Source organism: Diadema antillarum, unplaced genomic scaffold (assembly GCF_040938485.1).
Source record: "Diadema antillarum isolate AM-2024a unplaced genomic scaffold, OU_Dant_1.0 seq00000053_RagTag, whole genome shotgun sequence".
In the NCBI taxonomy this organism is placed as follows: domain Eukaryota; kingdom Metazoa; phylum Echinodermata; class Echinoidea; order Diadematoida; family Diadematidae; genus Diadema; species Diadema antillarum.
In genome coordinates this window covers 33,229-53,399 of record NW_027271161.1, presented here as the reverse complement: position 1 = coordinate 53,399, position 20,171 = coordinate 33,229, and the positions used below count along the sequence as shown (strand labels likewise).

At 40.8% G+C, this 20,171-nt stretch overlaps 2 protein-coding genes across 2 annotated transcripts in view; one reads left to right on the top strand and one right to left on the bottom strand.

The window, feature by feature from the left end:
- Positions 1 to 3,947, bottom strand: part of LOC139725610 (protein GDAP2 homolog) — a 70,179-nt gene extending 66,232 nt beyond the window's left edge. The window contains exons 1-2 of the mRNA XM_071636700.1: positions 3,866 to 3,947; positions 83 to 234 (exon numbers count right to left, since the gene is read on the bottom strand). Coding sequence (XP_071492801.1) covers positions 83 to 234 — 152 coding nt within the window. The 5' untranslated portion in view covers positions 3,866 to 3,947. The remainder of the gene's footprint in view (positions 1 to 82; positions 235 to 3,865) is intronic.
- Positions 3,948 to 11,181: 7,234 nt separating this feature from the next.
- LOC139725609 (katanin p60 ATPase-containing subunit A1-like) lies at positions 11,182 to 20,171 on the top strand. Its single transcript, XM_071636699.1, has 10 exons — positions 11,182 to 11,369; positions 11,964 to 12,148; positions 12,637 to 12,826; positions 13,481 to 13,602; positions 15,601 to 15,706; positions 17,006 to 17,164; positions 17,626 to 17,752; positions 18,489 to 18,623; positions 19,343 to 19,469; positions 19,973 to 20,171. Exons 1-10 carry the CDS (start codon positions 11,208 to 11,210, stop codon positions 20,169 to 20,171), a joined length of 1,512 nt encoding a protein of 503 aa, XP_071492800.1. The 5' UTR covers positions 11,182 to 11,207.

The following is a 20,171-nucleotide window of genomic DNA, read 5'->3' as shown; positions in this document are numbered from 1 at the left end:
ATGTCAGTTGTATACTATCGGGAAAAGTGTATTGGAGATGAGTTGAAACTGAAAGAAATGATCAAGCATCATACATCCTTACCACAACACCAGTTTTTTGTTCAAGTCTGGTCTAGAGGGAAACTTGGAGTCCCTCTCATCGCCGCTGACACTGTAGGATGGGATGGCAGTGTCTGCCCATCTCTCCAATGACGACACCTGGATGATGTCGGACCTGGTACCAATGGGATCCATCTTTTCATATCAGATGCACAGAAGTAAATAAACGAAAATTACAAAGTCTTGGTAAGTTGATAAGATTTGGGTGATAAACAGTCACCAGCATTTGATAGGGACTCAGGTTAAAGGGAACATTGTGTGAATGGGATGACATCATGCTAACATTCCCACTGCAATTTCATTTTACTGCTTAAACAGGACCGGACATTGATTCAACTGGGACAAATTACTAACCATGCATTCATAGTATATATTTTGTGTAAAGTCATCCTTTAATTATTGAAAAAAAATTGATAAGCACATGACAATATTTAGCCAAAGATTTCGGAAAGAAGAAGTAAATGTAACCATTTCTTACAAAAAAAAAACTGTGCCATCACAAAGCAATTCTAACATTGCGTGCTGCTTTGTATGGTCAGTCACCAATGCAGAATCCCTCTAAAACATTGCATCCACTGTACTAGACTTCTTGCCTAACATTTTCCCCTTCTTCTGTTTAAATTTTTCATCCAAAACGTGATACATTTATATACTCTATCTGATTTCAAGTTTTGGGTCAAAACTATAGTATAGGCCTCTGTGCCTCCAAAAATACTAGACCACTATTCACCTTGGGGCTGAGCCCCCCCCCCCCCCCCCCCTCACTCTCAGTTTCAGCATGGTATTGTGAGTAGAGGACTCTACTAGAAGTCATCTCTGCTCATGGCCATACTTTGTTGAACCAGGAACTCTCAAGATACTATGCCTATATGGTCTATAATAACCATTAATAGCATTGAACAGTCCCCTTGAGAACAAAAAAATGAAAATAAAAAAATACTGGGATAAAGTTCTAACTTGGAGAAGTTGTACTTGGCTGAGCCTATATTATCAGTGTTGACCCGTATCAGTGATTGATCAATGACACAATCAAATTTTTATGTCAGTACACTAAGTACACCAAGTATGTGCTTATAAACATCGGTAAATTTATTAAGCACTATATACCGGTAAATGTTATTCATTATTATTATCATTAAGTAGGGTAGGCCTACGAGGGCTACTAGGGGGTCTAGTCAAGATCTAGACAGTAGATGTGCCTGTCTACATGAATCGAGACTTTCTATTCCAGGCTAGAAAATCTAGGACTAGGTCCACCAGTCTATTCTAACGTAGTTAATGACAATGTCAGATCTATATATAAAATCATCTGCATTTGGCTAGATTTAGAACTAGGCTAACTGCGACCGGCAGCCCCATACGCATAGCGTAATGGGGCTGCGCACTGTAGCATTTACGATCATGACATGCTAGTATCGCGGATAAATATCAACTTAAAGGACAACTTCACCTTCATAAACATAAGGATTGAGAGAATGTAGCTATATTAGTAGAACACATCATTGAAAGTTTGAGGAAAATCAGACAATCCGTTCAAAAGTTATGAATTTTTGAAGTTTTTGTGCAGTAACGCTGGATGAGAAGACTACTGCAGTGTATGAATAACTTAGATGTCACATGCGTACAACAATATAAGGAAAATATAAAGAGAATTTCACAAAATTCCATCTTTTGAAAAAAGTACACATTCCCCTGACTCGTTACCGACAAATATTATGGGTAATATTATTCCCCCTGCCTTTAGAAAGAGGCAAGTCAAGTGCTCTTTTATTACGTGAGAAAAGTGAAAATATGTTGAATTTTCTTTTACATTTTCTTTGTACTGTTGTACGCATATGACTCACAAACTGTAGTAGTCTCCTCATCCAGCGGTTCCAACACAAAAATTTTAAAAATTCATAACTTTTGCATCGATTGTCCAATTTTCCTCAAACTTTCACTGATGTGTTCTACTAATATTGTTGCATTCTCTCAATCCTTATGTTTATGAAGGTGAACTTGTCCTTTAAAATCGAACAATTCTTTCAATTTGAAGACTTACCAGTAAAGTTGAAGTATTGACAACAGGCTTCGGGCAATGTTTGGTTCTGCTATGATAGTCCCTTTCTGTTCGAATTGATGACTTAATGTCAGTTCGGGAAACCCACTCACAAGGGGGGCCCCTCCTTATAAGTAACCCGTCCCCCTTATAAGTAACCCCGTCCCCCTTATAAGTAACCCCCGGGGCACCCCTTATAAGGAGTCTCCACGCTTTTTTGCAATGCAACACGAAAATGAAAGGACTGCGGCAATTCGCTTGATTATGTCCGTAAAGCTTCACAAGTTTCTTAGTTACTCACGAAATTTGAGCAAAATCGGTTCGAGGCATCATATCTAAAATCATGGATTTAAATGCGATGTCAAACGACCCATGCGAATGCTGAAATGCGAGCGATTACTGGCGTGAGTGTCGCCAGGCGCGGCGGCGCGGCAATGCTTGAGTGCAGACGTGGCGACTGAGGTGTCCTCAGTCGCCACGTCTGCACTCAAGCATTGCCGCGCCGCCGCGCCTGGCGACACTCACGCCAGTAATCGCTCGCATTTCAGCATTCGCATGGGTCGTTTGACATCGCATTTAAATCCATGATTTTAGATATGATGCCTCGAACCGATTTTGCTCAAATTTCGTGAGTAACTAAGAAACTTGTGAAGCTTTACGGACATAATCAAGCGAATTGCCGCAGTCCTTTCATTTTCGCGTTGCATTGCAAAAAATCGTGGAGACTCCTTATAAGGGGTGCCCCGGGGGTTACTTATAAGGGGGACGGGTTACTTATAAGGAGGGGCCCCCCTTGTGAGTGGGTTTCCCGAACTGATGTGAGTCGGTCAATAGGAACCTGAGAGCGGAGAGATACACTGAATTGATGGCCAGCGCAAGCGCACACAGACTATCCGGTCATGGATTTCATGTGATGTGTGCGCATGTGTGGCCGTCAATTCAGTGTAGCTCTCCCAGATTCGTCTCGACCGAGTCACATTAAGTCATCAATTTGAACAGAAAGGGACTGTTGGCAGAACCAAACGTTGCCCGAAGCCTATCGTCAATACTTCAACTTCACTGGTAAGTCTTCAAATTGAAGAAATTTTTCAATTTTAAGTTGATATTTATCTGCCATACTAGCTTGTCATGATCCTGAACGCTACAGTGCGCAGCCCCATTACGCTATGCGTATGGGGCTGCTGGCCACAGTTAGAACTAGGCCTACTCTTCATCTATTTAAACCATACAACTTAATAAAAAGTTGTAACATGTTATACTTGTTACTTTTCAAGTACCGTACCTAGGCCCCTAGCATAGACTCTATATAACAAAGCCTAACAGTTAGGCACTAAGCTGTCATTTGCTGAGTGGGTGATAACACTGACAGGTTGTAGGTCCAGAGATTGATAAACTCAGCTAACGTATAAATTTACTGTTGTACCGCGCCACGGCTGCTTCACCGCCCACTCAACCCTGCCATTTATATTTTGTACACACACATCATCCACCAGTTTGCAGCAGCTAAGCTGCTGCAAAATACATTCGAGTGCAGAGGGCAAAATTAGCAACGGGGCAGCTAAGGCGACAGCAACGACACGCGAGTGGGCCGTACCTTCATGTGCAGCCGAGTTCAAGCCGGGGCTCTTCAGTCTTAGGACACTTTGACACATTATGGACGAAATTACGCAGAAACTGTGAATCTTTATTGCCTCTGGTAGTGTAAATACGGCAATAATCTTGTCTTACCTTTTTCCAGCAAAGAAACTCAGCGAAATGTGCGGGTTTGTTCCTCTTTCACACAGCTCGTCTGTCAATCCCGATGTTTACGATTGCATCCGGATACAGTAGTTCATCACGGGTTATCACGTGATCGAATAGGAGAACTCCTGCCCGCCTGATTCAGTAGATGGCGTTTTTACTAGCAGATGGAACAGAGCAGAAACAGTCATCATTAAATGATATAATCCGTCATGAGTCGAGGAGGATGGACTACTATAATATACTAAAACAGTCGTGGAGTAGATTCTTTCAACCTGCTTATGTTACTGTCATCGGCATAGCCAATGGGGGGGGGGGGGGGGGGGGGGGGGGGTGGCGAAGTGGGTGGTTGCCCCCCCCCCCCCCCCCCCCCCCCCAAAAAAAAAAAAGATTTGGAAGGCGAAAAACGGGGAAATAAGGTTGTTTGTATATGCATGTTATGCCGCTCGCTTTCAACCTTTTCTAAAGTGAGTTTGTCCAATTAATATTTCACCCAAAGTGTGCACCAAATTTTTAAATTTCAATTCTGAAAATGCAAACGGTTTCTTGGTTGGGAGGGTATAGCCTACCCCTTCAAACACAATCCCTCTCGCTGTGCCCCTTTCTCTTGTATACACTTTTCAGATTAACAAAATATTCTGAATAATTCTGAGTGCACACTGTCACTTCAATTCCACAAACTCAAATGTTCACTCATGGTAAAAGCAAATATTCCCTTTCAATTAATCCTTTCCCTGCTCATCAGTTCCCGTCCATATATCAGATTTATACATCATTTTGACAATTTTCTGAAATTTTCCATCAAATATGCACATAGGTCCTAAGAGGTGATTTCAATTTTAATAATGCAAAAGCTCCCTCGTATGGGAAGGGTGGGGATAGCCCTCTCCCACGCCTTCCGTTGCTCGACCCCCTCCCCCCTCCATCATGCATAGACTATACATGCCACTGTAGTACCAGGTAGCAACAGTACAAATCTCTTGGAGAACGCGTGCAGACTTCCGCCACTAATAGGAGCTCATTTCCATCTATATTGTGATTTCCACCACATATCATTATCATATTCATAATAATATGCATTTTTTTTTCTTTTACCATCGAAACGTAGGCCCTACCCTTGAGCATATGAAATCACCCATACTGTTGGTAGGGTATACCTATTCACAAAATCGACATTTTGATAAGTGTAATTTGCTTATGACATATTAGTAGTTCCATGTCCACAAACTGAATCATTCTTTTCAATCACTTTATTTACCGGTAACTTCTTTATAGCGTTTCTGCAAAGTATAAAGTTATTTGTTTCATTCGCACATTTATACATTCGGCAACACTGCACAGGCTGCACGACACTACTGGCCCGACGGTCTCTGACCAGTAAAGATTACTGTCGGACCAGTAACTTCTCAGGAATGAACCAGTAAAACATGAATAAAATTGGGTATGCAACTTTTTGGTCCGACAGACAGGTCGGACCAGTAGATAAATGGGTTAGTGATGTGCAGCCCTACAATTCCATAGTTTTCTCGCATGTAGTGTATACTCCCGGAGTACACTACATGCGAGAAAACTTTTTGTCTGCACTACAGCCTTATTTGTATATATACAAAAACAGGCAAATGATAATTTGCAGTCAGTTTCGTGCCAATAAACTGTCAGTTAATCCAAAAATGTAAGTTAATGACGTTTAGTAATCGAAGTAGATGGCGGATCCAGGGAGAACCGCATCGGGCGCACGCCCTCCCCCATTTCATTTTTTGTTTAAAGGTAGGGAATCCCATTTGCATGCCTTAAATGAAGAGTTGTATAAATACAGTGGTATGTGTTGAAGAGAGTATCATTTTAGAAACTCTCATAAAGTATTGAAAGTGGAAGGTAACATTTAGTACATTTTTTTTTTTACCGTTAGATTTTGAATTGATTTTTTTTTTCGGGGCTCACCGTAAATTCCAGTACATTACTAGGCTATACCTTTGCAGACCCATGCACTGCATGTGTGTCCATCATGTATATTTTGTGAAGAAAGTTCATCAACACTTACAAACATTTCTATATACATTCTTGCCACACACTCTATGTTATTAAATCAGCTCTTGTACTTTTCTATTTGTGTTTATAGATGACAAATACAGAAGACTGCAACAAAAAGGCTTAAGTGTGGCTGACACACAGAACTTTACTGAGTAGTTGAGTTTTGTGCATTATTCAAATTTTAGATAACTGTTGACTTCCAAATTTCTAAGCAGTGGCCTAAGAAAGTCCCCTGAGGTTCATATTTAATGTTTTGCAGCATTTTGGGAGGTTTGTAAAAGGTATCCCCATCCTTTAAACAAAAGAAATAAAAAGAAAAAATGGGGGAGGGGTGCGTGCACCTCCCTTTAGTTTTGGAAACGCGCCCCCTCTTTACGAAACAGATCCGCCCCTGTTTCAGTGCACTTAACGGTGTAAGATACCAGTGGCTAAGTACACCAAGTTCGTTTGGATTTACGTAGTACACTCAAATATTGATTTTATATATAGTTGGACGTATCACAAAAGAGAAGCCGAGGAAAAGCCAAGGTATCAAAAAGAATTGGTATTACTAAACTAATTTTGTAGACTCTGGCACATTTTGTGTAAAAATGTCTTGCGACTGTTTTATTGAACAGTCATCCTCCCCTATTCGTCTCTTACTGCAATTTGGTATGAGCAAACAAAAAAAGTATTGTTCGAATAATAGTTGGTGCATCCCCTAGAAGTAATGCTGAACAATACTCACATGAAGCTGATGACAATTCCTGAGATTGCTTTTTCAACCATTTTTGTGTGTGTGTACACAACTATGAACAAACCATTATCCTGTTTTAGAGACCTTTTCCCCTCAACAGAGTTTTCTTATTACAGCATCATCTGCTCATCTATACATCTTGCAAGTAATAGAACAATGTCGTATAATCAGTATCAATGCATAAGATTTGCCAGAATTGTTGATGCAGGGCGGATAAACAATGTGTCCTATTATACTTTTTTTTTTTAGGGGGAGGGGAGTCTGTGAACTTGTACCTTGTTAATTTTTTTCTTCTTCTTTTCAATCCTTCCTTTTGTGTATAGTATTATGTGTGTATGTTTATGTTTTATACGTAGCATTGATTTAGGGATTACACTATTATATAACTGTTGTAATTACAGTAAGTATATTTAAAGAAATTCTTGAGTGGTCCACAGTCTACAAGCATTGCATTTTAGTGAACCTCTCACTTCTCTATTTTCCCCTCTAAACATAACTTTGTATTTTCCGGTATGCATATGAATATAATCTTTATTAAGTTTGTTGACTATCGTTTGTTTTTCGTATTATACTTTGTAATGTATATAATGCTTATGATAGAATTCCTGATTTACTTTGTGTTATGTTTTGTTGGAAGAAAAATGAGAATGAAAAGGAGAGTTTGTTCGCAAAAACCGGTAAGTCCATATTTGCCAAATGGAGATATTTGCGATTAAAGGTCAAGAAAAATAAAAAGAATAATAAGAAAATTGTTGCTTCTTTTGACCATAACTTCAAAATGTACCTTCATAATGTAGTGACCAATATATCATTTAAAAGGTATTATTTTGTATCTTTAAGACAGAGACCGTACTTTAAAATCTTCAAAAATGGACTTATCGTTTTTTGCGAACAAACTCTTCATAAATGATTGAATTGAATTGAATAATTGTGTCAGGGCATCCCAACACAAGTATACCCGTTTGTGTAATTTCCCGGGACATGTTCCATGTAAATATATTTTTGTGATTGATCTGATCTGAATGGGATAAATGTATTTGAATGAGATTTGATTTAATTGAATATTATGTATCGCCTTTTGTTTGAAATTGAATTGCTTATAAACTTTAAAATGAATTAAGAAGCTCAGTTCCACACCCATATTGTGATTTCCGTATAGGCCGACAGCCTAATGGCCGGCGGAACGGGGGGGGGGGGGGGGGGGAGGCTCCCTCCCCCCCCCCCGCCCCACTTTTTTTTGTGCACCATAAAAAGGAACACAGTCATAAGGTGTCATCACTTTGGGTCACCCCACTTTTTTTTTTTACCCCGGAAGTACGTAAGTGGCACTAAAAAGAAATAGATAGAGATCTTGAAGTGTGAGCGCGGTAAGATTATGTTTTTGCGCTGAAGACCCCCTTTTTTTCTGCTTGTCAGATGAAGAAACCCGGAAGAGGAAGGGGAGAGATGAGCTGAAGACCTTTTTTTTTTTCTTTTTTGCTTGTTAGCTCATGAAACCCGGAAGTTTGCCCCACTTTTGAAGACGCCGGCCCTGTACAGTCCTACTTTCATATTAAATATTTACATCATCAGATTCCTTGACCATCATGTCAATCAATGTTAAAAGGTGAGGGATTCACAATTTGTTCGCGAAATTTCACAGCGGAAAGGGGTGAAATTTTTGTAATCGCATAATGAAATATTGAAATGTAATATAAAAAACACTGCACTCCGCCACTTTCATCCAAATCGGCTTTTAACTTTCTGAGTTGTTTTGGAGAGACAATCAAACAGACAAACCAACCAAACGGCGACAAAATTTCTGTGGGTCCATGGCATTTACCGAACTCTCCCTACATGTACGTAGTAGTCATGGCCGGCGGAACCGTGGGGACCGTGGGGGGGGGGGGGGGGGGGGGGGCCTCGGGCCCCCACACTTTTTGTACACCATACAAAGGAATATATAAGGTATCATCACTTTGGGCCTCCCCACTTTTTTTGACTCGGAAGTACGTAAGCGGCACTAAAATATTTCCACTGAAGACCTTTTTCTTTTTTTTTTTTTTTTTTTTTTTTTTTGCTTGTCAGGTGAAAAACCCCGGAAATGGAAGGGGAGAGATGAGCTTTTTGCTTGTTAGCTCATGAAACCCGGAAGTGGGCCCCACACTTTTGAAAACGCTCCACCGGCCCTGGTGGTAGAGTTCATTGGGTCCATAGGTCCATGATGGTATGAGGTGCCGCAGCTGGAGCTGGTCCAACGTAGAGGGCCAATTTTAAAATTCACTGACGGATTTAAAGAAATAAACGGTTTGTCATTCAATAGTCAATGACAACAACAAGCACTGTATCTTGGACGGTGAGTCGACTTTTGATTATCTTCCTATCAATTGTTATAACGTTCGGTTGAACAAATATTATTGTAATTCATTGCAAGTGTGGCATCTATAGTCAGTGACAGTGTGTTGACCAACGTAAGTACAATGGGTCAATGCGCTGAAATTACGATTATTTTTTTGTTGGTGGTGGTGGGTGGCCGCAGTGCAGAGCTAGAGCGATGTGGTGGCACCGTGTGTGTAAGGGAGTGTCCTAGTCCCACGTACAGTTTAAAAAGTTGTTGAGGATGCGGATATCGGATGGGATGGTGATCACGCCTACTGATGCCTCATCCATAATCATAACAATCAATATCTAGTGGTGATTGACGATTAGTTCAGTAAACAGCAGGAGGCCGGATACACATACTCGTGATATAGCCTAGCTAGCCCAGGCCTAACTGCGACAGTGCTCCCAGTCAAGATCTTCATGTTGAACAAACGGGTGCCTTTGCGGCGCTATATTTCCTTAATTTTTCAACAGAAACTACTAGGAATACTTACATGGGTCGATGAAACCTAAATGACTATCATCGGCGACTGTTTGATGCATTTCATTGCTTGTGATGCACAAAATGATGTCTTATAAGCAGCTCACCGATATTCACAGAATTCACAATCACTTGCACAAGCGCACAGAATACTTGAACTGTATTGCTAGCCTTTTGTCAAGGCCCTCTCGCTGTAACGGATGAGCGAACGGACGAGCGAAGCTAGTCCATCCGAGCGCACAGCGCTACCCCACTCGGCTGGCTCTCCACACCATACAGCGAGAGGGCCTTGACAAAAGGCTACGTATTACTTGCTACAGACGTAAATATTCATAAATGAATGATACACGCCAAAAAAAAAAAAAAATAACAACAACATGCTGCTGGCATTTTTTTTTCCGTACCCTTAATACGCCGAAGAAATGTGTTCCAGTAATGCTGCTTGAATCGCTTACAAAATGATGATAATATTAATAATAATGTCTTGATCATGCACATCAATTAGGTCTTCACACTGAGTTCATGAATATTCATTTACAATGTTACTAGTATTATGTACATCGACGATGCGGCCGATGGGGAAAAAAAAACCAAGGAAAAACTGAAACCCCACCTCTTCCTCTATCTCACTGAAGATGGCATCCATGATGCTGTGATTCAAATCACAATTCTATATAAACTAGACTGTTAGTAGTTGTAACTAAGCCAGCCGTGTAATTGTATACAAAATGATACAGTACTGTACTACAGTATTGCAAACATTGAAAATGAACTGTTTGATGCATATTCATTTCACCTTGTAATTATGCACTGAGTAATTATGCATTATTCATATCCTTGAGCTTCCCTACCGATGACGTCATTATTTACGCATGCGTAGATGCGTGCAAATGGATACACGTTAAAAATGGCAGCAAGGCTCTCCTCACTAGGGCAGGTCGCTTACTCCTAAAAAATGTGGAAAATTTTGCAGTTTCCAGATGAATTGGTGAGAAGAACCAAGCCAATGAAGTAATCTATATTTCAATTTTGATTGTTACTGTGTTCATTATCGAAATTTAGTTATTGTTTATTTGTGAAGTCGCCGCATGTGGCAATAGGGGAGCTCACATAAGCGAAACTGCGGGGAAGCTGCCAGGACCGCGCCTGGCGGCGCGGTCTCCGGGGCTAGCCCAGGCCTAGGCCCCATCCCCACCACTGTACTCATCATTTACGAATACGACTCGCATTACGAGTACTATTAACTAGCTAGTACGACTCAGTCAGTCTCTAGTAAATTAAATAAAACCCTCAGTTTTTGGCCGGCTTATCACAAGCCGGCAAATTCCACTGTCACAACACATGCATATCACACCATTTCACATACTGGCACAGTCGTTCACAGCAGGAAAGTACCATGGCATAGAGCCATAGGCATAGATAGTCACCTCCAAAAATCCATCTAAAATCCAGAATTTTTAGTTTTTATTAAACTAGATTGATCTATATATTTTTTTGAGTTAGTTGCAGAAAATCCACTTATATTTTTGACTGGGTAATGGTTGTATGCAATTGCCAGGTGTGAGGTCAGATGTCTTGGCCTTAAAGACAAACTAACCAAGCAACATCAGCAACAAAAGACAAATGTACAAGACAGAGTGGAATGCCAAACAAGAATTTGACCTATTCATTTTTGCAGGTATCCTCTGCATAGTGTATGTGCAGGTAAACCAGCAGCCATCATGAGTGTGGACGAAATTTGTGAGAACACCAAGATGGGGCGTGAGTATGCCCTCCTTGGGAACTATGAAACCTCGCTGGTCTACTATCAAGGCGTGCTGCAGCAGATCCAGAAACTTCTGTCGTCGGTGCATGAACCTGCACGCAAGCACCAGTGGCAGACGGTATGTCAACTGTCAATACCATTATGATGGAAAATAAGATACAAATTGATCTGCTATCAAAACTGCTAGCTGGAGTAATTTGATCACGTGACAATCATATTTTTATGATAATGCTAATTAACAGTGCAGAAACAGTACCTACAGACCTCTGTGTTATGTCAAAAAAATGTGATTGTCTGGTTTAGAGTTACTGTGAACTAGAGTTTACAGTTCTTCAATCTTTGAGTTGTAGCATCATCTTAGGGTTGGTATGAAGCTGCAATTTTTGTATTATGTGCTGACTCAGGTGGAACTTATGGATTGTGGTAGAAGGTGGGGAAAATGATTTTTTTTTTAAATTTTTTGTCATTAAAGGCTGTCAGAAGTAGAAGGGATTCATGCCTTTTGTCTATCACCTCATCTTTACAGTTATCTTTGTAGAATAAATCTTGTTAGAATTGAGCCTGCTGGTGAAAATGTTTATTCAAGTTGCTTGCCCAAAGTTTTAATCACTTATGAGCTTTAGGGCAAGTGTCTGAATAATGCCCTGACTTTGGTCAAGTTTTCTCCCTGTTATGTCATTTTGTCTGTATTCCTGCACACTTTCCCTGGCAGCTGAGGCAAGAACTTGCTCAGGAGTTTGAGCACGTCAAAGACATCAGCAAGACCCTCAGTGGTTTCAAGTCGGAGCCGATGGGAGAGCCGGCGCCCAACCACAACCGTGCTGCCCCCTTCAGCCACCACGCCGAGCCTGCCAGGGACCCTGATGTCTGGCCGCCGCCAACCCCTGTTGAGCACAGGTCAGAAAAAAAAAAAGAATCATGAAAGGGTAAAAAGGCAACTGCTTCAACACCATGTATTTTTCTTTTTTTTTCATGAATTTGTCAGTCCACCCATAGGTTAAAAAAAAATATCAACATGCTTGAGTATTGCATCCTGTGACCAAAAATGAACTGTATTTCTTCTCTGAGGTGGGGAAAATTGCAAACTTTGCTGCGTAAAAAGTAATAATGAGTGTCAGTCACTTTTCATTCTGTTGCTCTGGTCTGAAATTGCTGATTCGACTAAGCATTCCCAACGTCATTTTGTATATCCTGATTCATCAGTTACATTATGAGCATTACTGATTGAGTGATAGAGGTTGTTTTGATGTCATATGAGTATGCGCTATAGTCCATGTCAGTGGGGGTTGATGGTTTCTGATATTAACCACGTTGATACTTGTTTGAGATTCGAGAAGAATATATTAGCGTAGAAACCTCAAGATTACTTTCCCTCCTCTTCGCAGGCCCTCCCCGCAGTACCAGCGCCCCGCCCGAAAGGAACCGCCCAGGCGCAGTGAACCCAGCAGACCATCAAACCGAGGTGGAGGTGGTGGGCGTGGCCCATCTGATCGCCGTGGTGACGGTCGCTCTGGTGGAGCTAAGGCCGGTGGCCGTGGAGGGAGTGACAGGGCGAGAGGTGGAAAGTCTGATAAGGTGAGATATGCATGCTGACTAATGAATGGATAAATAGTTGGTAGATAGACAGACATAGAGGAAGTTAGGTATTGGTAGGTAGATTACACCACAGATTTATATGAGATGGATAGATAACTATGAGACATGAATACATAATTTGTCTTTTGACAATAAGAAAGGCAGAATTTGTAGCAATGCTTGTAGACAAGATAGACTAGACTAGTTGAGTCATATCATAAGTTTTGTTCGAAAATGAAATTTTTATTGTATCGTTTTCCACATCATCATGCAATGCCTTGTATGGCTGCGAAAAACAAAAGCAATAAATTAGTGGACTCATAAACTGAAGAGTTTGGTTAAATGGTATATGAAAATGAGGTATGGTGCTTGTTTACATGAATAAACTTCACTACATTGTGATATTGCAAGATTTTCCATAACAGTTTGACAGTGTGATATCCAGTCTGGATAATTCTCCTATTCATAATTGAAAACAACTAATATCAAAGTGATAGTATCAGAGCCAAAACACCCTGCGGGGAAACTGGAGAATTGTGAAACAAACCAGAACTAGGACATTACAAAAGCACTATTTTCCCTAAGTTAGGTATTGATCTGACATGTTTCTTTGTTGTTGTTTTTTTGTGTGTGTATTCTCTCATGTTTATGCAGGATAAGAAAGCGCCCTCTGGAGAGGAAGGTGATGAGAAAAAGTTTGACCCTGTCGGATATGACAAGGATCTCGTGGAGAACTTGGAGAGGGACATTGTGCAGAGGAATCCTAACGTCCACTGGTAAGGGATTTGTTAAGCAGGAATTTCTTCACTTTCTCTTTCTTTGCTGGCTAAATATAATTAAATGCTAAGGACACAAAATTCTACCATAGATTAACATTGGAGGTAGTCCACAGTGATATTTTGAACCATTGAACTGTGCACTGTGCACCAGACCTAGCCTTATGAAATGTGATTTTGAGTCTCGTAGAAGATGTACTGTCGCATAAAGAGAATTTTTGTTTTGGAGCATCAGTGATGTATCATTGCTATTTAGTGATGTTGATAGACAAGGGACTTGCTTGTAGAAATTGAATTTCATTGTGCAGTCTGACCTATGAAATTTAATTTCTCGTATTCAACAATGGATCAAGTTACACAAGCAAATCTCATATTTTCCCAGCAATATGCAGACCTTGCATTAAAGGGATAGTATAGTATTGGTAGAGATGAGGATTGGGCTTTTAACTTTTTGTGAGATACCAAGAAGCTGCTTATGAAATAGTACAGAGTATACCATTTTAAGAGGATTTCAATGTTTATTTGATGAAAATCAGTTGTGGAATGGCTGAGACATCCAAAAACAAAGTAAAACAAAGCGATCACAATAAAAGGTGGGTCCCGCCTTTTATTCGAATTGCTCTATTTTGGATATCTCAGCCATGTCAAAACCAATTTTCTTCAAATAAACATGGAATTCCTCTTGGAATTACATGTTCTTTCATATTTCATAAGAAGTTTCTCATTATCTCACCAAAAAATACTAGAAACCTGAAGTTAGGTCTCAACCAAAACTGCTGTATACGCCAAATATTTCGCGAGGTTTTTATTTTCGCGAATTTCGCGAGTCAGGTGCTATTTGCAAAATTAAAGACACATGAAAATATTGACTCTGATCCCGATATGAATGTGACGTACGCATGTACACTTCTCCGTTCAATACAGGTTTCCATGATTGTGAATTTAACCACTTGCGAAATTGTCGGGAAGTCCCGATTCGCAAAAATTTAGACTCACGAAATATATGGCATATACAGTATACGATCCCATTAATCTGTTGCATGTTGGCCTTCTAGGGTGCCCCATTATCTTTGTAGGCTGCCAAATAAAGGCATGTGGATTATGCCAGTCCTATAGGGTATTAGTAGTACATTAAGAATTTCTCTGTCACACTTTCTTTCCCTCTCTATTCTTTTTCAATTCCATCCCTCTCTGTCTTTCTTTCTGTCTCTGTCTCTTGACTTCAGTCTTTATCCCCTCTCTCACCCTCCCTTCCCTCCCCTCTCTCTACTTTTCCCTCTCTTCTATTTTCCCTCTCCATGTATTTCTTTTTCTCCTTTCACTCAATTCACCTGGGCAGCGTTTCATGAAACTTGTCAATCTGTTTAACCCTATCTCAGCCGGTGACGGCGCGATCGTGACGAAAATTGGCACGCATACTGCCTGTGACGTAATCTAAAGTACCATTAAATGAATTTTTAAGAAAATTATCATTTATGCTAAATTATGCTAATTTATGTATAATGATGCATGAAATCAGACAATTTGGTATAAATCACTAAATAAAGCTCAAAATAGGCACATTTTTTGTGTGAATATTCTTTTTAGTGTCCTTACCAAATGTAAGAGAAAAAAATTGTGCCGTCAGAAAAAGTTCCTTATGTATTTTATTGTTTTTTTAATTTCTTATGTATTTTATTGTTTTTTCGACTTTATGTTTTTCATTGTTTTTTATGCGCAACTTCGGAACTGCGTGCCCAGGCATCGCAAATTTGGTGTCAAAAGATGCAGGAGACTTGAAAGAAAAAAGTCATGAAACCTTGTGGCAATAGCTTTTCGCGATATCTATACATCGCTCGAAACGTCGAGGGGGGGAGGGCCTTGGAGGCCCCCCTTTCCCCCGGCCTAGTTAGGGTTAAGCTACTGAAATCCTTGTTTCTGATTGGCTTTAGGGCAAATCTAGATCACTGATGAAACACTTGATGAAATGCCCCACCCCCCTCTGTTTTCTCTTCCAAGGAATGACATCGCTGGGCTGACAGAGGCCAAGAGGCTACTGGAAGAAGCAGTGGTGCTGCCGCTCTGGATGCCTGATTACTTCAAAGGAATCAGGAGACCATGGAAGGTACACTCTACAGTGCAATGTGACACATTCTTGTACCCAAAGCTGGTCTTGTCCATTACTGTAAAAGTTGTTTCTTTCACATGTACATCTACAGATTTTTTGCAATGTGATAAATTATCAGGGGGTGATATTATCGCCTGTTGTTAAAGTTGCGGCACAACAGCGAAATTTGCGAAAATTAGATCCTCATGAAAATAACAGCTTTTACAGTGCTTTGGGAGTCCCTTGGCTCACTGGAACTTGATTTGCAGACCTACATATCGTCGCTGGGGCGACAAGACCTTGTATCTACAAAATGTCAAATGTTCAAGAGAGCTAAAAAACATGGCGGCCAAAGCACTGTGGCGAATGGGATAGCTTTTCCTTTGACATGCCGTGGTGGCTTCATTTTTGGAGTAAGACTGTTGGGATTTGGAAAGGACATCACGTAATGCATTATTTGGCCATTAATCCAAAAAAGTCATTTTCCCCAAAATTGCAGATACAAGGTCTTGTCACCCCAGCGACGATATGCTAATTACAGAAATATACTATGTCATTTCCAAGGTGACCAAGAAACCAGTCTGCTCTGTGTTTGTTATGTTTTGTTTAATTTTGTGGAATTTAAGAGTTGTCGTCAAAATGTTGTTCAATAAAGTTCAGTGGCCACATTCATGTTCTTTTCAGATGTAAAAGAATATTTTAGAATTTAGTTGTATCAGCAATGCATATGCAATTTATTGTTTGTCCATGTCTACATAGGATGTCTTAATATGTTTCTGCGAGGCAATATTTTCTCTATTCCTTCACCGTGGAAAGCTGTGTGAATTACATGCTGCATGCTTGTTATTTTGAATTTGTTCATGACTGAACATGTACATGCATTTGAATGAGGAAAAAAATGTGTAAATTGCAAGAGCTTGCCTCACACACAAACACACACACACACACACACACACACACACACACACACACAGACACACACAGAAGCAATGGGAAGTCACTTGTCCCCTTTCTTATAGACTTCCGGCCTTCTTTTTCCCCCCTCTCTTACATCATCACTGCTTCGGTGCAGGGGGTGTTGATGGTGGGCCCGCCAGGCACGGGAAAAACGCTGCTGGCCAAGGCGGTGGCCACCGAGTGCGGCACAACCTTTTTCAACATCTCCTCCTCCACTCTAAATTCCAAGTGGCGCGGCGAGTCCGAGAAGCTCGTGCGACTACTCTTTGAAATGGTATGTTCCCCGTTTCCTCAATATCTCACTGATGCTACGGTGTTTTGATTTTTGGGGGCAACCCCTAACTCCTTTGATTCTCTCAGGGGGTGTTGATGGTCGGGCCGCCTGGAACCGGCAAGACCATGCTTGCCAAGGCGGTTGCGACGGAGTGCGGGACGACGTTCTTCAACGTCAGCTCGGCGTCGTTGACGTCAAAGTATCACGGCGAGTCAGAGAAACTTGTGCGACTCTTGTTTGAGATGGTAAGATGGAATGCAGTGGCCATGGCAGGGTAACAACTGGTGTTTTGTATTGTCTGTACCTGCTTGTTTGTCTTTAAGTGTAGTGGCAAATTGCTCCAAATATGAGGAGCATACATTGTGAATGAAAGTGATGTGGATAATCATTTCCGCAGTGGAATCACTGGAATCATTGCAATGCTTGCCAACAGTATCATGAATTAGTTTGACTGGTACTTGACTACATGACTTAATGCGTAGCTCACTCTGCATTGATCGTTTTTGGCTGCAAACAGTAATGTTATGAAAAGAAAAGAAAAGGAAAGAAAAGGAGGATTGTTAATGTGATGAGAAGCCGATCATGGTTGTCCACTGCAGAAAAATTCCATTGTGTCATCATTATGTCACTCATGGTAAGGCACCTTTTCAAAGTTATTTGTGTGGGAGTTTTAATATGCATTTGTGCTGTTCTCTTGTGATCTCAGGCTCGATTCTACGCACCTAGCACCATCTTCATTGATGAGATTGACTCCATCTGTAGTAAACGTGGTACAGGGTCTGAACACGAGGCCAGCAGGCGGGTCAAGTCAGAACTCCTCATTCAAATGGATGGTAAGAATGTAATCTGCTGTCTCTCTTAGCATTGCAGCATAAGCAAACTTTATAGCAAATACACCTCAGGAGAAACTAAGCAAACGTTATACTTCATTTGATTCTTTTGGTTATTATGAGCAGAAAGAACGAGATAGAAAATGTAGGACAAGAAAATGATTTGAGTTCTCAGAATATCAATAATATTCAGTACAGCTTCTTTACACAATGACCGTCTCCAAGTTCTCTACAAGATCCTTATACATTTTTCTGAGGCATGTATGGAGTCTCTGTACAGAGACTTTGCCCAGTCCCACACAGTCAATGGGATGCTTGTCATATATGACCAAGACTTAAATGTGTTTAGAAGCAAGAAATTGCACAAAGAAAGAGAAAAAATTAGAAATAACATACTTCCTTTACCAATGCTATCTTTGATACCATTTTCATGGAGTGAACGGTAGTGCTGGTACAATAAAAGAAAGTCTTGTCACTATTTTTATGCCTCTGTCCACATGTCTGCAAATAGTATTTCCATTGTGTAATGTTTCTCTCTCCCTCCTTCCTCCTCCTCCTCCTCCTCCTCCTCCTCCAATATTGAAGACAACAGATAAGGTGCTCAGTAACAAAGTAAGGTGTGACTGTGGTAGTAGTACAGACACACATGCTTCTGTCACTGAAGTTTAGCATTACCTTGCTCTAGATATCATCAGACATCCCTAACATTAACCCGTACCCATGTTCTCTTTTGCAAAAGGTGTGTCTGGCCCAACGGCGGGGGAAGACAGCAGCAAGATGGTCATGGTTCTCGCCGCCACCAACTTCCCCTGGGACATCGATGAGGCCTTGAGGAGACGTCTGGAGAAGCGTATCTACATCCCACTGCCTGAGAGTGAGTTGGTATTATTTGGCTCATTCCAGCAGGAATTTGTGAAGGCATGGAATGCTGTTTATCAGAGAGCACCTTCCAAAAACTGTTACATGCTTTGAGCTTCATGTCTTTATCCTTCTCCAAAGATAGGGGGAAAATGTTTTGTCTTTGGATTACATTTGTAGAAGAGAATACTTAAAAGGAGAATCTCTTACTTTAGTGTGAAAAAATTGTAGAGAGCTTGTGGGCAAATTTATGTACAATGTGTAGATTCTTAGCTGTAGAACCAAAATATATGAGTCGTCTTCTATCCTTGTTTTGTTTTTTTGTTTTTTGTTTTAGTTTTTTTCTTACTCCTAAACAGGTGTAATGTTTTATTGATGAGTTCTATTTGATAATGATTACTGGTATATGCTGAAAGTCAAAAGTTGGTCAGCTACAGCAAAGGCAACAAAGCAGCAACAACAAATCTAAAATATGTTGCCTGCTAGAATGTAAACCTTGCCAGTAACAACATGAATGCTCAGTCATCAGAGTAACCACCAAATGGCTGGTTCTGCAGAGATTTATAAAACAGCAACATACTGAACTGATATCCAAACTACAAAACTGATATTCCCGTTGCTCCATAATGTGTTCAAAGTCCTCATAAAGAACAAATTGCTGTTGAACAGCATGGTACCTGAAAGGATTCGCAATTTGATGGTCGAATATCTCTCATCTTGTGGCTCTCCCTGCAGTTGAGGGGCGCGAGCAGCTGCTACGCATCAATCTGAAGGAGGTGCTGCTGGCAGATGATGTTAACCTCACTGGGATTGCAGAGAAGATGGATGGGTACTCCGGTGCAGATATCACTAATGTCTGCAGGTAAGATAACTTGTTTGTTTGTGTGTTGGTCTTATTTTCATAGGGAAAACTCTTCTCCATATATATGTTGGTGGAGCTGTACAAAATCATGCAAAACGGACAGTGGAAGTTTCATAAACTTGAACAACAACAACAAAGTTATGGAGAATTGAGGTTCACATGAACAGTGATTATTTGCACATATGCTTATCAATGAAATGCCAGGCTGTCTTTGGGCATTTGATTAATTCTCTTTCTTCATCCCCCCCTCCAAAAAAAGGAAGCTCACTGAAACAGCACACCCCCCCCCCTTTTGTGTATTTCCTTATCCAGCGAAAGCTGAACCTAAACTTTTGGATGGATTGTCCGATGTTCCTCAAATTTTGCCAATGTGTTCTTATAATATTGCTGCATTCCCTCAATCCACATGTATATTTAGGTTTCATTCTCCTGTGAGAGAGAGAGAAAAAAAACCTATTCTTTACCCATTTTGATATCCTCCTCCTCCTCCTCCTCCTCTCAAGGGATGCGTCCATGATGGCGATGCGGCGGCGGATCCAGGGCCTGCGCCCCGAGGAGATCCGCAACATCCCCAAGGAGGAACTGAACCAGCCCAGCACCCAGGAGGACTTTGTCTCCGCCCTCCAGAAGGTCTCCAAGTCTGTCGGCAAAGAGGACCTGGAGAAGTACGACAAGTGGATGGCAGAGTTTGGCTCGACATAG

Bases quoted from the DNA above. Each gene is read 5' to 3' on its own strand.
- LOC139725609 (XM_071636699.1), top strand. From the start codon at position 11,208: ATGAGTGTGGACGAAATTTGTGAGAACACCAAGATGGGGCGTGAGTAT. The intron at 12,827-13,480 runs GTGAGATATGCA...ATGTTTATGCAG, and splicing joins GAGGTGGAAAGTCTGATAAG to GATAAGAAAGCGCCCTCTGG. The intron at 13,603-15,600 runs GTAAGGGATTTG...TTCTCTTCCAAG, and splicing joins AGGAATCCTAACGTCCACTG to GAATGACATCGCTGGGCTGA.